The sequence below is a fragment of the Aethalodelphis obliquidens genome, unplaced genomic scaffold (genome assembly GCF_003676395.1).
Source record: "Aethalodelphis obliquidens isolate GAN/ISIS:26980383/991018 unplaced genomic scaffold, ASM367639v1 scaffold1, whole genome shotgun sequence".
NCBI classification, from domain to species: domain Eukaryota; kingdom Metazoa; phylum Chordata; class Mammalia; order Artiodactyla; family Delphinidae; genus Aethalodelphis; species Aethalodelphis obliquidens.
Window position 1 is genome coordinate 94,634,349 of NW_020837945.1, and position 14,445 is coordinate 94,648,793.

A 14,445-nucleotide genomic window follows, 5' to 3' on the forward strand; every position below is an offset into this window, starting at 1 on the left:
ACAATCATGTCCTCATGCAACCCTTCAAGCCAGAGTATCCAAAGACTGTCAGTGACACCATCTTCTTCTTCTGTCTATTTATAAGAAAGAGAAAAACTTTCTCAGAAGCCCCTGGCAGATTTGCCTTATGTTGCATTGACTAGAATCATGACAAGGGCCCATTTCTAAGCCAATCACTGGCAAAAACAGTGAAATGACCATGACTGGCCTTAGACTGATCAAGATTTACCCTTGGGTTAGGGAGCGCCCTGCCTTCCTAGAGCACAGCGTCTCTTGATACCTGAACAAAATTAGGGGTTTTTTTAGCAAGGAAGAATTGAGTCTGGAGGGCAAATGAGTGTCTGCCGGAATAAGAAAATTGTTCAGTTTCACTGTTTCTCTTTATAGGCTCTGCCAACATAAACGACCGAAGCATGCTGGGAAAACGGGACAGTGAAATGGCTGTCATTGTGCAGGACACGGAGACGGTCCCTTCAGTAATGGATGGAAAAGAGTACCAAGCTGGTCACTTCGCCCTAGGACTTCGGCTGCAGTGCTTTCGGTGGGTCTCGGAAGCTGGGTCTCCCTCACATAATCCCGCTGCAGTGGGCAATGGAACCCAGCCCAGCCTCTGGCCCTTAGCACACATGCCATCTCCAGGTTCTTCTTTGTCCAAAACAGCGTGAACCACACCAGTCGTATACAAAATGGCTCTGTGTGGGGCATAAAAATTTCCTGTTTGAACAGCTTTTATTATTTTTATGTGTAATGGAGAAAACTAGCATTTTAAATCTATTAATTGATTTAGGACCAGGTCAAACCATCTAGTGTCTATTTAAGTTTTTTATAGTGAGTCCATTTTTAGAAATTGAAATAGTTCCAGCGATGTAAGGGTATGATAAAAATTACTAAAGGAGAAAGCTAGTGACTACTGGTGTTAAATTAAATGTGGAAACTTCATTTCTCAGATTTAAGATGACTCCAGACATGGAAGCTTCCTGATCTTCTGCAAGAAGATGTGAATTTTAAACAAACCTGTGGTCCAACAGAGAGAGCACTGGGCTAAGTAGCAGGGGATGTGTATCCCTAAATAAGTGCTTCATTCAGTTAAGTGTCACTGAGAACTTTCCTGGGCGGGGCTCTAACTGGCCCCATGCCAGCCCCTGTAGTCCAGTCTCAGTTGTCAGAGTGATCCTTCGAGAACCTAACTCAGGTCCTATCACTCCGCTATTCAACCAATCCTCAATGCCTTCTTATCTCTCTTTTTTTTTTTCTTTTTCAAATAGCTTCTTATCTATCTCCTGACCCTCTCCCCCAGCCCACTGAAGACACACTAAGCTCCCCACTGTCTGTGGAACACACCCTGACCACTCTCCCACCTGTAGGCTTTTGCAGGAAGTCCACAATTATAAGATTCTAGAACTATATTGGCCAGGATGGGATTTCAGTGTGGCCGCTATGGTGAGATAGAGCCAAGTGTCCCCGATTAAGGGTGGTATTTTAAGCTATTTGATGAAAGGCACTGCACAGATACTGTTGTGGTGCTGTTGTTTTAACCCTTCCAGTGTTAATGGTCGCTTCTGAAAACTGGCTCACTTGCAAATGGGCACAAAACCAGCACTTCCCTCCTGCAAATGCTGGCGGCCCTTACCTCCTACCTCACTCCAGACTCTGGCTTTTGAGGACCAAGCTTCAGTTCCAGAGACGTTCCTTAGGCTCCCTCTGCCCCAGGAGCTCAGCAAATCCATCCCTCAAAATTTGACTGTCAGACCTTCTCACAGTTTTTATTGCTGTATTTGTCGCCTTTGTTACTAATTGTTTTGTCAGTAAGGTTTTTGTTTTTGTTTTTTTTTAGACCATTGATATTTTAATTGACTTCTAATGTTAATTTGTTTTGTTTAGCAGGGGAGAGTTTAAGATTAGCAACCCACTATTAATCAACCCATTGATTGCCTACTGCAGCTCATATAAGGAAACAAATATTTCCTCCTGTAAGCTAGAAATAAATGTCACACCTTTTCAGTTCCATGAGAACTTAAGTATTCTCTTTAAAGGCGTAGCCTCCTTTATAACTTTCTAAATGTATAATAATTATAGAGGGAGAGGGTTCTGATTACAACATATTTTTCATTGTAGAAAATTTGGCAAACAGAAAAGCAATAAGGAAATTAAATTGATCTGTAATCCCATCACCCAGTGCTAGCAATTTTAACATTTGATGTATATCATTCCACTTTTTATCTATATATAAATATTCACTACTGTATTTCTTTTTTTAAACATAATTAGGATCTTGCAGTTCTACAAAGTCCTTTATTACTTAAATAATGTTACACACACTTTTCCATGTCATTGCGTTCTTCTATAACATTTAATGGCTGCATTGTATTACATTGTTTGAGCCCGCCATAATTCCTTTAACCAAAACCTCATTGATGGGCAGATTTTTCGCTGATATAAAAAAGTGGGTATGGTTGTAGATAGTATCTTGCTTACCTTCTTAGTTGTTTCCTTAACTAAATCCTAACTATAGGATTTCTAACCAAAGGAAGTGTGCAATTTCCTTTGCCCTCTGAGTTCTATTATTATCTTTGCCGATTTGTTGGGTTTCAAATGGAATTTCATTATCTTAATTTGAAATTTGAGGGTTTAAAAATGTATCCATTAGCCATTTGTAATTGTTCTTTTGCAAACTGTCTAGACTATTCACGTCCTTTGCCCACTTTGTTGCAATGTTTCACTTTCTTTTAATGATTTATCAGTAATTTAAGTACATAAGAGCCTAATTTCTTTCTCCCATTTGTTGCAAAGCTGATTTGCCAATTGCCTTTTAATCATATTTAGAGTATTTGGGGGAACCATCAATTCGTTTTTGTTTTTTTTTTGCGGTACGCAGGCCTCTCACTGTCGTGGCCTCTCCCGTTGTGGAGTACAGGCTCTGGACGCGCAGGCTCAGCGGCCATGGCTCACGGGCCCAGCCGCTCCGCGGCATGTGGGATCTTCCCGGACCGGGGCACAAACCCGTGTCCCCTGCATCGGCAGGCGGACTCTCAACCACTGCGCCACCAGGGAAGCCCGAACGATCAGTTCTTATTAATCAAATCTATCAGTTTTTTTCTTTTCCCCCCTTTTAAAAAATATGCTTAGAATAGCTTCCCCAAGATAAAATATTTACTTATATTTTCTTCTAGTGCTCATTTGATATTACTTTTACATTTAACATCTGCAATTTATTTTAATTTTTTAATAAATTTATCTATTTATTTATTTATGCTGTGCTGGGTCTTCGTTGCTGTGTGCGGGCTATCTCTAGTTGGGCGAGCGGGGCCACTTTTCGTTGCAGTGCGTGGGCTTCTCATTGCGGTGGCTTCTCTTGTTGCAGAGCATGGGCTCTAGGCATGTGGGCTTCAGTAGTTGTGGCACGTGGGCTTCAGTAGTTGTGGCTTGCGGGCTCTAGAGCACAGGCTCAGTAGTTGTGGCTCACGGGCTCCATGGTATGTGGGATCTTCTCGGACCAGGGCTCGAACCCATGTGCCCTACATTGGCAGGCGGATTCTTAACCACTGCGCCACCAGGGAAGCCAACACCTGCAATTTATTTTAATGTAAGAAATGAGGTAGGGACTCTAACTCTTTTTCCCAGGCAAACCAACTGATCCAGAACTGCATGACTGCAGTACTCATTGCCTCTCTAACCTGCAGTGCCTCTTGATGGTGCACCGAATTGCCACATATCCTGACCTGTCTGTACTCTCTACTACTTCCTATTGAAAGTCTGTTGCCTTGCATGCCATTATGATACCAGTTTAATTATTGTAGGTGTGCACTTTAATACTACTTCCTACCATACCACTTCCCCAAATTAGTATTCTTTTCCGGAATAATCTTGGCTACTCTTATTCATTCTTCCACACGAACTTTAAAATTGTTTTTTCAAGTTCTCTCACTAGTTTTTTGATCAGGACTACAGTATATTTATAGATTAATATAAAAAAGAGTTGATGTCTTTATAATATTGAGCCATCCTATTGAGGAAAAGGTATGGACTTCAATTGATTCACATTTTTTTGTTCTTCAGTAAAGCTCTAGGGTTTTCATTATTGGAAGCAGAAGTTGTTCTTCAGTGATCATTGAAGTTTTTTGTTGCTGTTCTTTTGGTTTTATGCTGATCCTATGCATTTCATGCTAAGTTTATTCCTAGATGCTTTATTTTTCCTGGCAGCTTTCAAACTGTCTTGAAGAGGCAGTTCTTGAACAAGCATTTTCACTTTGCCACAATGGCAGACACAGATAATAAATTAAAAAGCACCATGAAAACCTTGTGTTGATTTTAGCTCTTTTTATTAGGAAATATTCTCAAAGATAAATGTGACCTAGAGCAGAGCCACTTTCTCCCTTAAAAAAATGCAACTTCAATCCATTTTCCATCTGGGGTATTTTTGAATAGAAATAGAGAGGCACATTTCGATGTGAAATCAATTCTAAATAGAATCAACCATCAGGGTACTGCACTAAATGTCACAACTGCATGCCAAACAGTTCATTAAGTCCTAGAAAATTATCCAAATTTTACAGATGTAACCATCACTCAACAGAAACCATTATCCACACAAGTAGAGCTCAGAATCATTTACAGTGATAGACATGAGGAATGGAAAGAACAGAAACAATTTTCTGCAGTTTTCCTACTGTCCCACTGATGCATAAACAATTAAACATTAAATAATTGACATTATTCATGTCAACATAAAATCAAATTTGTTTTCTCTGAAACCTTACTCCTCTAAAGAACATCCAGAGTACTTCATATTATTTTTACTGTATAAATTTTTATAATTAAAAAGCTGACAGGGGGGCTTCCCTGGTGGCGCAGTGGTTGAGAGTCCGCCTGCCGATGCAGGGGACACGGGTTCGTGCCCCGGTCCGGGAAGATCCGACATGCCGCGGAGCGGCTGGGCCCGTGAGCCATGGCCGTTGAGCCTGCGCGTCCAGAGCCTGTGCTCCGCAACGGGAGAGACCACAACAGTGAGAGGTCCGCATACCGCAAAAAAAAAAAAAAAAAAAAAACCTGACAGGGAAAATAATTTATTACTGAACATTGTCTGTTATAGACTTATTTAAATACTTTTTTCTCTACACAGGCTCTTAACTGATAACTTGATAGACACATTGCCTCACCTCCTGTTCTCATTTAAAAGCAAAGTCATAGAAATATTCTTTCGGCTCTGTTTTCAGTTGGTTAGACGCCACCCAAATCAAAGGCATTACTATAATTGACTTATTGTTATAACCTGCACTGTCCTTCAAATTTGGCATGGTTAAATTTTGCTTTGGTTCTTAAGGAGCGGCAGCATCTAGGTGCAAACATCATCCTTTAGAACCTTTTTGAAAGTTATTCCCATATAGTCTGAGGGAGACATTATTTGAAGTGGAAATAGAATTTTGAGGTTATAAAACTCTAGGAATCCTAGTGAGCCCAGATGCCAGATCCATTTATTTTAGAAAATTTTTATATAGTAGAAAAAGTGAAGACTAAAACTAAAATGTGATGCCCTTTTATCCCTATAAGCCTGGCTGAGCCTTTTCAGGAGTTGATAATATTGGAGTTGACTGGCGAGAACACACATGGTTAATACCATGTGTGTTGGAACAGCCTTTCTTGAAGTAGATTTTGCAAATTGTTTTTTTTTTTTTTTTGCGGTATGCGGGCCTCTCACTGCTGCGGCCTCTCCCGTTGCACAGCACAGGCTTCAGACGCGCAGGCTCAGCGGCCATGGCTCACGGGCCCAGCCGCTCCGCGGCATGTGGGATCTTCCCGGACCGGGGCACAAACCCGTGTCCCCTGCATCGGCAGGCGGACCCTCAACCACTGCGCCACCAGGGAAGCCCTTTGCAAATTGTTTGATCCAGGATTTTAATTCTTAAATTTCTCCTAGTGAAATAATCATAGAAATTCACAAAGTGTTATATATGATGAATAAATTATGTTCATTATAGCATTGTTTATAATAATGGAAAACTGGAAACAACCCAAAAGGTCATAATAAAATAGCTGGTTAAATAAAATTTCACATAATGGGAAATTCTGCAACCATTAAAAATGGTGATGTAAATCTACACATTTAAATACAAAGAGGGTAACAATATGATGACCTCCACCCTGTTAAATCCAATGGTCCATTCTCATCTGAATTTGACTCCGTGTGGCTCCAGGATACCCATCCTCTGGCTTCTCTGCAGCCTCACTGGCTGCTCCTTCTCTCCCCTACTGTTGAGGTGCACTGGTCCTCTTCTCTCTCTACACTCACTACTTTGGTAAAGTCAGTTGAAGTCACATGGCTTTATGAGTATACATATGTGGACAGTTCTCAAGTGTGTATCCCCAGCCAGACCTTCTCTCCCAAACTCCAGATTCTTTTATCCAGCTGCCTACTTAGCATCACCACTTGTATATTTACTAGATGTCCCAACAGGTTCAAAACTGAATTCCTGGTCTTCTCCTACTAACTGGCTCTACCCACAGAATTCCCCATCTCAGCTAATGGCAACTACAGTCTTCTGTTTGCTCAAGGCAAAGCCCTTTTAGTCATCCTGATGCCTCACTTTTTCTCACACTCTGTGTCCACTGGATCAGTGAAATCTGATCTCTCCACCTTCCTCTCCACCACCCGAGCCACCGTCATCTCCCACCGAGATCGCTGCAGTGACTCCTGACTGACCTCTCTGTTTCAATCCTTGCCCTGCACGGTCTATTCTCAATCCAGCAGCCGTTTGTTAATATTTAAGTCAGATCCTGTCACTCCTTGCTCCAGTGTCAGCAGTATGTCCCAATTTCATGCAATGTAAAAGCCAAAGTCCTTCTGAGACCCATTTCCCCACTTTTCTTTCTTTCTTTCTTTAAATAAATTTAGTTATTTTTGGCTGCATTGGGTCTTGGCTTCTGCGCGCGGGCTTTCTCTAGTTGCAAAGAGCGGGGGCTACTCTCCGTTGCGGTGCACAGGCTTCTCATTGCAGTGGCTTCTCTTGTTGCGGAGCACGGGCTCTAGGCATGCGGGCTTCAGTAGTTGCGGCACGTGGGCTCAGTAGTTGTGGCTCACGGGCTCTAGAGAGCAGCCTCAGTACTTGTGGCTCACGGGCTTAGTTCCGCGGCATGTAGGATCTTTGCAGACCAGGGATAGAACCCGTGTCCCCTGCATTGGCAGGCGGATTCTTAACCACTGCGCCACCAGGGAAGTCTCCCACTTTTATTTTCAATGTAGCACAAGCCTTTTTGGTATTCCTTGAACCTACCAGGCATGTGAGCAAAGAGCTTTGGATTCAGTTTCAATTCTAGCTCTATTAATAGAATGCCTCCAACCTTTTGTTTCCCATTTGCAAAATGGGAATCCTGTACCATCTACCTCCCAGGATTAAGATGGAAATGCTTTTTAACATTCAGGCTTTATGTAGGTACCAGCGCTTTTATAATTTTCACATATGACCTCTAAAACTTGTCTTGCTTTGCTTGAGAATTTCTTCTTATTTCTAGTCCTCTGTTTATATTTGATCAATTCAAACAATCTACTGTATGGCTTCTTTTATGCCAGGTACTCTGGGGATATGAGAATAGCCAGGTCATGTTCTCTTAAAGAATTTACATGCTAGAAGTGGGAGATGGGCCTATTAAAAGCAAAAAGTGCATGAAGTATTGCAGGTGCTCTGATAAAAACGAAGCATAGATGAAGCACAGTGAGGGCGACAAAGGAAGAAAGTTCAGATCTCTCAGGACTGACGGGGAGAAATGGGAGAAGGGAGAAAGGGAGCCATAAAAACGTTTATAGAGGCAACCTTGTACTGAATCCTGAAAGATGGTAGGTAAGGTTAGGCAAACAGGTAGGGGAGGGAAAAGCCTCCCCGACTACTCCCATCTCACACTCTTAAAGCACACCTGGTATTTACCACATTTTAATTAATTCCTTTTGAGGGTGATTCTTTATTCATTGTTGATCTCACCTACCAAGTGTAACTGCACCCAGAGAGGCTCCGTGTCTTTCATATTCATTTCTGTACCCTAGAGTTCAGCATAGTTCTTGGCCCAAGGGAGGGAAGAAGGAAGGAAGGAAGGAAGGAAGGGAGGGAGGAAGGAAGGGAGGAAGGGAGGAAGGAAGGGAGGACGGGAGGAAGGAAGGAAGGCGTGGGGAGGGAGGAAGGAAAGTCAAGTCTTGGTTAAGAGGACAGGTTTGGGAGTCAGGTGGTCCTGATTGGAGTCCCAGATATACAGTTTGCTAGCTGTATGACCTTGAAAGAGTTATTTGACCTCTCTGTGCCTTAGTTCCCTTTTCTTTTTTTTTTAACATGTTGATCTATTTATTTATTTATTTATTTGGTTGCACTGGGTCTTGTTGCAGCAGGTGGGCTCCTTAGTTGCAGCTCGTGGGCTCCTTAGTTGTGGCATGTGGACTCTTAGTTGCAGCATGCATATGGGATCTAGTTCCCAGACCAGGGATCGAACCCGGGCCCCCTGCCTTGGAAGCTCAGAGTCTTAACCACTGTGCCACCAGGGATGTCCCCTTTGTTCCCTTTTCAATTAAAGGAAAATAATACTACTTGCTTCTTTTGTTTTTACTATTCTTTTACTTTTTTTTTTTTTTTTAATAGCTGCTTCTTCATAAGGCTGTTGAGGATTTACTGAGATCGTTTTTGGAAAGGCTCAGCACGATGAAAGGCACATGCTTTGAATACTAATCCTATCTTCCAAGGTTCTTGCCCTCTTAGGCCAAATTACAAGAACTCTCTTAGAGCAAAATGAAGGTGTTTCTCTGTCTCAAACATCATAACAACTTAGGCTTTTCTGTTTTGTTTTGTTTTGTTTTGCAACTGGGCTTTTTTATATATAGACACACAGACACACACTTAGTCTTAATGGCTTCCTTTGATTTCCTTAAAAAAAAGAGGACTTCTGTGGTTGAGTGTCTGAATTGCTGTACCATTAGAAACAGTGCCTGCAGCAAACTGCTTTGTTTCATTTACTCATTTTGGAGGACACTTGTATTTCAGGGTTGTCCTCGGCTATCTTTCTGGCCCTAGTGAAGACATTCAGGATCCAGTGAGTGACAAATTCTTCAAGGAGGTGTGGGTTTCAACGGCAGCTCGAAATGCTACAATTTATGATAAGGTGAGGTTCACATATCCTGCTCCTTTTTTAATTGAATCATGTCACAAAAGCACATAATTATTTCTGCATATTATTGGCACAGAGTATTCTTAATGAGTGTAAAAAACCAATACACCTCCAAGGTGTAATAAAATACTTCTTGGTAGACGTTAAAAAAACAGAGTCAAAAAGAGCCATGGATTATTGTTTAGAAGAGACTTTAGTGGCATTCTGGTCTCAGATTCCAGAATCTCATCATAAGCATCCTTAGCACGTGGTTACCCAGCCTTTATACATGTCTAGTGACAAAGAGAAAAGAGGCAGATGGGATCAAAAAATGAGTCAGACTTGGGTTCAGCCCAGCTCACACAGTTGCTGGTGATATAACTATGAGTGTAGTAATTTGATGTTCTGAGCCTTCCTTTCTTTCCTCTCCTATAAATTGGGAGGAACATTCACTAGGTGGTCGTGAGGATAAAGAACAGTCTATTAAATGTATTTAGCACATAGTACATATAGTAAATGGTGTCCATCCTAATGATCAAGCTTATTAATAATGAGAAACTTCCTCATTTGGACAGCTCTAATTTTGGAAAGGTGTTTTAAAACCAGCTTCGTTTGTTAGGGAGGCTAAATGCATCTTCTGGTAAGTTCCGTCCATTGATGATGATAAAGAGTGTACAAGAGTTGAGTCACCTGACACTGAAACAGGTTACATCATGAAGTAGCCAGCATTCCATCATAGAAAATATTCAAGCTGAGTTCCACTGACCATCTATTATAAACTGGGTGAGAGTGCATTCTTCTTCTGACTTCCAGAGTCGCCTCAGCACAGAAAATTCATCATTTCTAATGAAACATGACAACTATCTACATAGCCTTATTTCATACTGAGGCCTCAAGGCCATGATCAAATAGGTTGTGTGCATGGAGTCTTTTCAAATGTAATTTTTAAAATGCAGGGCACAGCCTAGTTTGGATCCTGGATTGGGAGGAATAACAGCTATAGAAGACATTTTGGGAATAATCGGGTAAATCTGAAAATGGACCATATCTTAAATAACATAGAATTGATTTTCTGAGGTGTGAGAATTGTACTGTGGTTATATAGGCTCGTGTCCTTATTCTTAAGAAATACATGCTGAAATATTGAGGTGTGAAGTGTTATGATGTGTGAAACTTATTTTCAGTTAGCAATATACATGCACAATTGATAACTTTAAGTACAGGTACAGATAAAAACATTTTTCAAAATTAAAAAGTTAGAGAAAATATAATACACAATTTTCCTTTTAGACCAGAACCTCCAGTGAAATTCAGGGGTGATTATTATCCAAAAAGTAAGGTATCACCCATGAAACTCCTTACCCCTAGCTTGACTTTATCCTGAGGTCAGTCATTTATGTAGATCAGATATAGGATCTGTGTTGATTTTTTTTTTGATGGAAGCAAATCTAGCACTCTCTTTGTAGCAAATAAAAGAAGCAACCCTTCAATCAGGTCTGCGCTGTAACATAAAACTAATTAATATGTGTTTCATAAAACAAAGGTTTTGTCCGTCGGAATGAGTATTTTCAGTAAAGGGGATATCCTTTCTTTTAAACCTGTCACTCAGTTTCCTATTTAATCAGGTGTTCCGGTGCCTTCCCAATGATGAAGTACACAATTTAATTCAGCTGAGAGACTTTATAAGCAAGCCCATCTTAGCAAAGGAAGATCCCATTAGAGCTGAGGAAGAACTGAAAAAGATCCGTGGGTTCTTGGTACAATTTCCCTTTTATTTCCTGTCTGAAGAAAACCTACTGCCTTCTGTTGGAACTAAAGAAGCCATGGTGCCCACCGAGGTTTGGACTTAAGAGTCATACTTGTTTGCAACTCAAAGACTTCCACCCTGAAGAGTACATGTCACACAGTGACTTTCTGGAGACCTAACAGCCATAGCGAGACCCAGTGCACTCTTGTATCCAACACTTGGACCCTTTGGGTTGGCTGGGAAGGGCTGTAGTCATACTGATATAAGGACAGTGAAAATCAGCAGGGCTTTATAATTCCTCCTGCCTGTCCCTGTGAAAAAAGGACTGTATTCGTAGGTAGCATATACCCAACAGCTTAAACACATACTAAAATTCCATGATGTATACCAAACTGCATTTTCTTTGCTAACAAGAATTTACCTGTCACTGTGATCTACTTTGCCAAAAGTTGTCTGAACCTCCTTATTTTTCTCTGACCCTCACTTATGCAATTGATGTCTGCTGGACCTGCCTTCCTCTCATAGTCCATACAGGCTCTGTTTGAGGTATTGTCTATTGTTAGAAGATGTTGTGATGCTGCTTCAAGGTTATTTAAGGTTACATGGGTTGCTCCTGCCCCTGCCCTTCTGGCCCCGGAGTAGTCGTGTGCACCCAACCAAGGATGTGGTCCTTATTCCTTTCCAGTGACTGAAAGGACAGGACAGACCTTAGTCTACACAGCAGCCCATGTTAGGCACTTCTGACAACATTGACAGCATGTATGTTGACACCACAGATCAACAGGAAGGAATTAAATTCGGTTATTAAGGCAGAGATTTCACTTTGCATCCAAAGGCATCGATAAGATGTGTCCTTTTGATAGGGCCCACCCTATCAGATTTGAAAACGTGTAGGATATTTGATTACACAGCAACCGATAAAACTCAAAGACACAGCATGCAGCCTTCAGCAATCTTCAACGTTTTGGTGGGAATCTGATCCAGATAAGAAAAGAAGATTTCTTATAGGCCTGTAAAATTTCCTGTCATCCTTAGCTGCTGGATTGATTGAAATTTGAGTTTCTACATTTCAAAGTCAAACCAGTGAATACAGCTTGTCTTTCAAGAGAATCAGGGGCTTCATAACTCATGCCAAGTTAATGAGTATGAGCCTTATTTGACATTCAGCTCGCCAGCTATGTTACCTTCTTTAAGAAAAACTGTTTGCAAAATGCATACAACTTCACTTGCGTTATTAAATATACATTAACATTCCACCAGGGTTCCAAAGAGGTTAGGATTATTTTTTAATTCACATTATCCTAGTCTGTGAATTGTTCTGGAAACCCATTTCTCCTTTTTGGATGTTAGTGTACATACCCTTTGGTACCCCATAGCTCTAAATTTTTTTTTTTTTTTTTTTTTTTTTTTGCGGTACGCGGGCCTCTCACTGTTGTGGCCTCTCCCGTTGCGGAGCACAGGCTCCGGACACGCAGGCTCAGTGGCCATGGCTCACGGGCCCAGCCGCTCCGCGGCCTGTGGGATCTTCCCGGACCGGGGCACGAACCTGTGTCCCCTGCATCGGCAGGCGGACTCTCAACCACTGTGCCACCAGGGAGGCCCCCACCATAGCTCTAATTTTATTAAGCAGAACTATTCTTACAACCTAAAGAACTAATGTGGGTTCCCAACGGGCCTGAGGCCATAAAACATGGTGTAGGTGCAATGATTACACCTCTATGGATTACCTGGACAGACTCTCATCCAAAGGAGTAAGGACCCAATCCCTATTTTCCTAGAACTGATAGTCCAGTGGAAAAGGTTAAACAGGAGCACAAAGTCTGTGAACTAGGTTGGTAGGAGAGAGACAGTGTCATACCCAGGAGGGTTTTACAAATGAGGTGGAACTATGCAACCAACAATGGAAATGAATATGCTTTTATGGTGGCTGAAGATAGAAAAATGACTTCATTCTATAGCAGTTGTAAATAAGATATTTGCTATTTATGAAGTTTAGATTGGCATTTAAAGTGTTGAGTGTATGTGGAATACCTAAGGAATTTTCATGTTTTCTTTTTAAATTTTTAAAAAATGTAGAACAGTCAACAAACTGGCTCTTGAAAGGGCCCTTTCTCTTAAAAAAAAAAAGTCACTTAATCCAACCTCTGCCCATTTTATAGCTGAGGAAACTGAGACCCAGGTTAATTGAAGGACTCACTGAAGTTTACCCATTAGGACCAGTGACATCGTTGGTCCATTACTGGCCTCTCCTTTCACTCATCACAGCCCCAAAAGGAGGAGATGCAGTAGATTTCAGACAGGATGTCTCTAAGCTATTTTGAACCCTGTGATATTATGTATTTATGTGCTTGTCTGTCTCCCCCTACTAGAATGTAAGCTCCATGGGGCAGGGACTTTCCTGTGTTTTGTTCTTAGTGTATCCCCCAAGCCTGAAACGGTGCCTGGCTCATAGGAGGTGCTCAGTACGTGTTTGTCGGATGAATAAAGGAGGTGGAGGAGACAGCTAATGAAATGAAAAACTTACGGAGTCTCAGACAAGAAATCTTCCTGCTGTTGCTAAAGAAACTGTTAGCAAGTTTCTTTTCTACTGCATCCTCTTAAAGGCAAGATGCTCATCTGCAAAGAGAGGGGCTGCAAGATTTATTTGGGTGGATTTTATGGAAAATACAGTGCCATAATTGCCTGCTTTGCAGTAGCAGTTTACATAGTGCAGCATTCTGCAAAAATTGCATGGGACACAGGATTGCCGTGGACACAGGATATACCATATGGCCTAATTACCCATCATTCTCTGACACCATTACTACCTAATAGAAGTTCAGATAATTTATCTTTAACATCGCAATGTCTGATGTAAACATTAAAATGCAAGAGATGCAGTCTTGAAAAGCTATTTTGAATCTGTTCAGCATTTTAAATTGACTATAATCTTTTGAAATGCCTGTAAGTGCTGTACCTGACACTCTGATAATCTCTGTAATAATTTTTGCTTTCTAGAAGGAAAAATTCTATGATTATAAGAAGTGAAGGGTAGAAAGTGGTCATGGCCTTTTAAAGCTATTCAGATTGGCCAAGCTTAGTGGTTGGAGGATACTAAACACAGCAGGTTGGGTTCAGGCATTTGCTCTGGAGCAAGTGTCCACTCAGGGACTCACCCTTCAGTGGGATGGCCTTCATTCTCAGCTGTCATGCATCACAGAGAGCTGGTCATTAGATAACTGAGTAACATATTGTAAAACAAAACATTGGTTATATTTTAATAGCATGTTTGGAAGAAAATTTTGTCTCTAGGTAGTCAAAACCAGAAGCAGTTAATCTTTTATGTAATAACTTGGGAAATTGTAACATATTGTGAATTAACAGTCTTCCAGATGAAGACAGTAAGCCAGGAAGTCTTTTTGCAGATATAAGACGACAGGCAGAACAGATTTTATATACATCATGGAGATCCTGCACGTCTTTCTGCCCCTCCTCATTCCTTATTCCTTCAGCCTCTTTCCCCAACCAGAGCCCTTCCGTATTATGGAAACCATTTTAGAGGACAAGGAAAAGTTCTGGGAAAAAACAACATTAGGCATCTA

General features: G+C 41.2%; 1 protein-coding gene across 7 annotated transcripts in view; it reads left to right on the forward strand.

Annotated features, from left to right (window-relative positions):
- Positions 1-12,118, forward strand: part of PLD1 (phospholipase D1) — a 199,531-nt gene extending 187,413 nt beyond the window's left edge. For 5 of the 7 annotated variants that reach the window (XM_027111828.1, XM_027111838.1, XM_027111818.1 and 2 more), the window contains 3 exons: positions 388-541; positions 9,015-9,132; positions 10,743-12,118. In XM_027111828.1, the coding sequence (XP_026967629.1) occupies positions 388-541; positions 9,015-9,132; positions 10,743-10,967 (497 nt within the window). In that variant the 3' untranslated portion in view covers positions 10,968-12,118. Of the gene's footprint in view, positions 1-387; positions 542-947; positions 2,006-9,014; positions 9,133-10,726 lie in introns of those variants that run through there. The other 2 variants (XM_027111847.1, XM_027111855.1) reach the window with 2 other exon arrangements.
- The last annotated feature ends 2,327 nt before the right edge of the window (positions 12,119-14,445 follow it).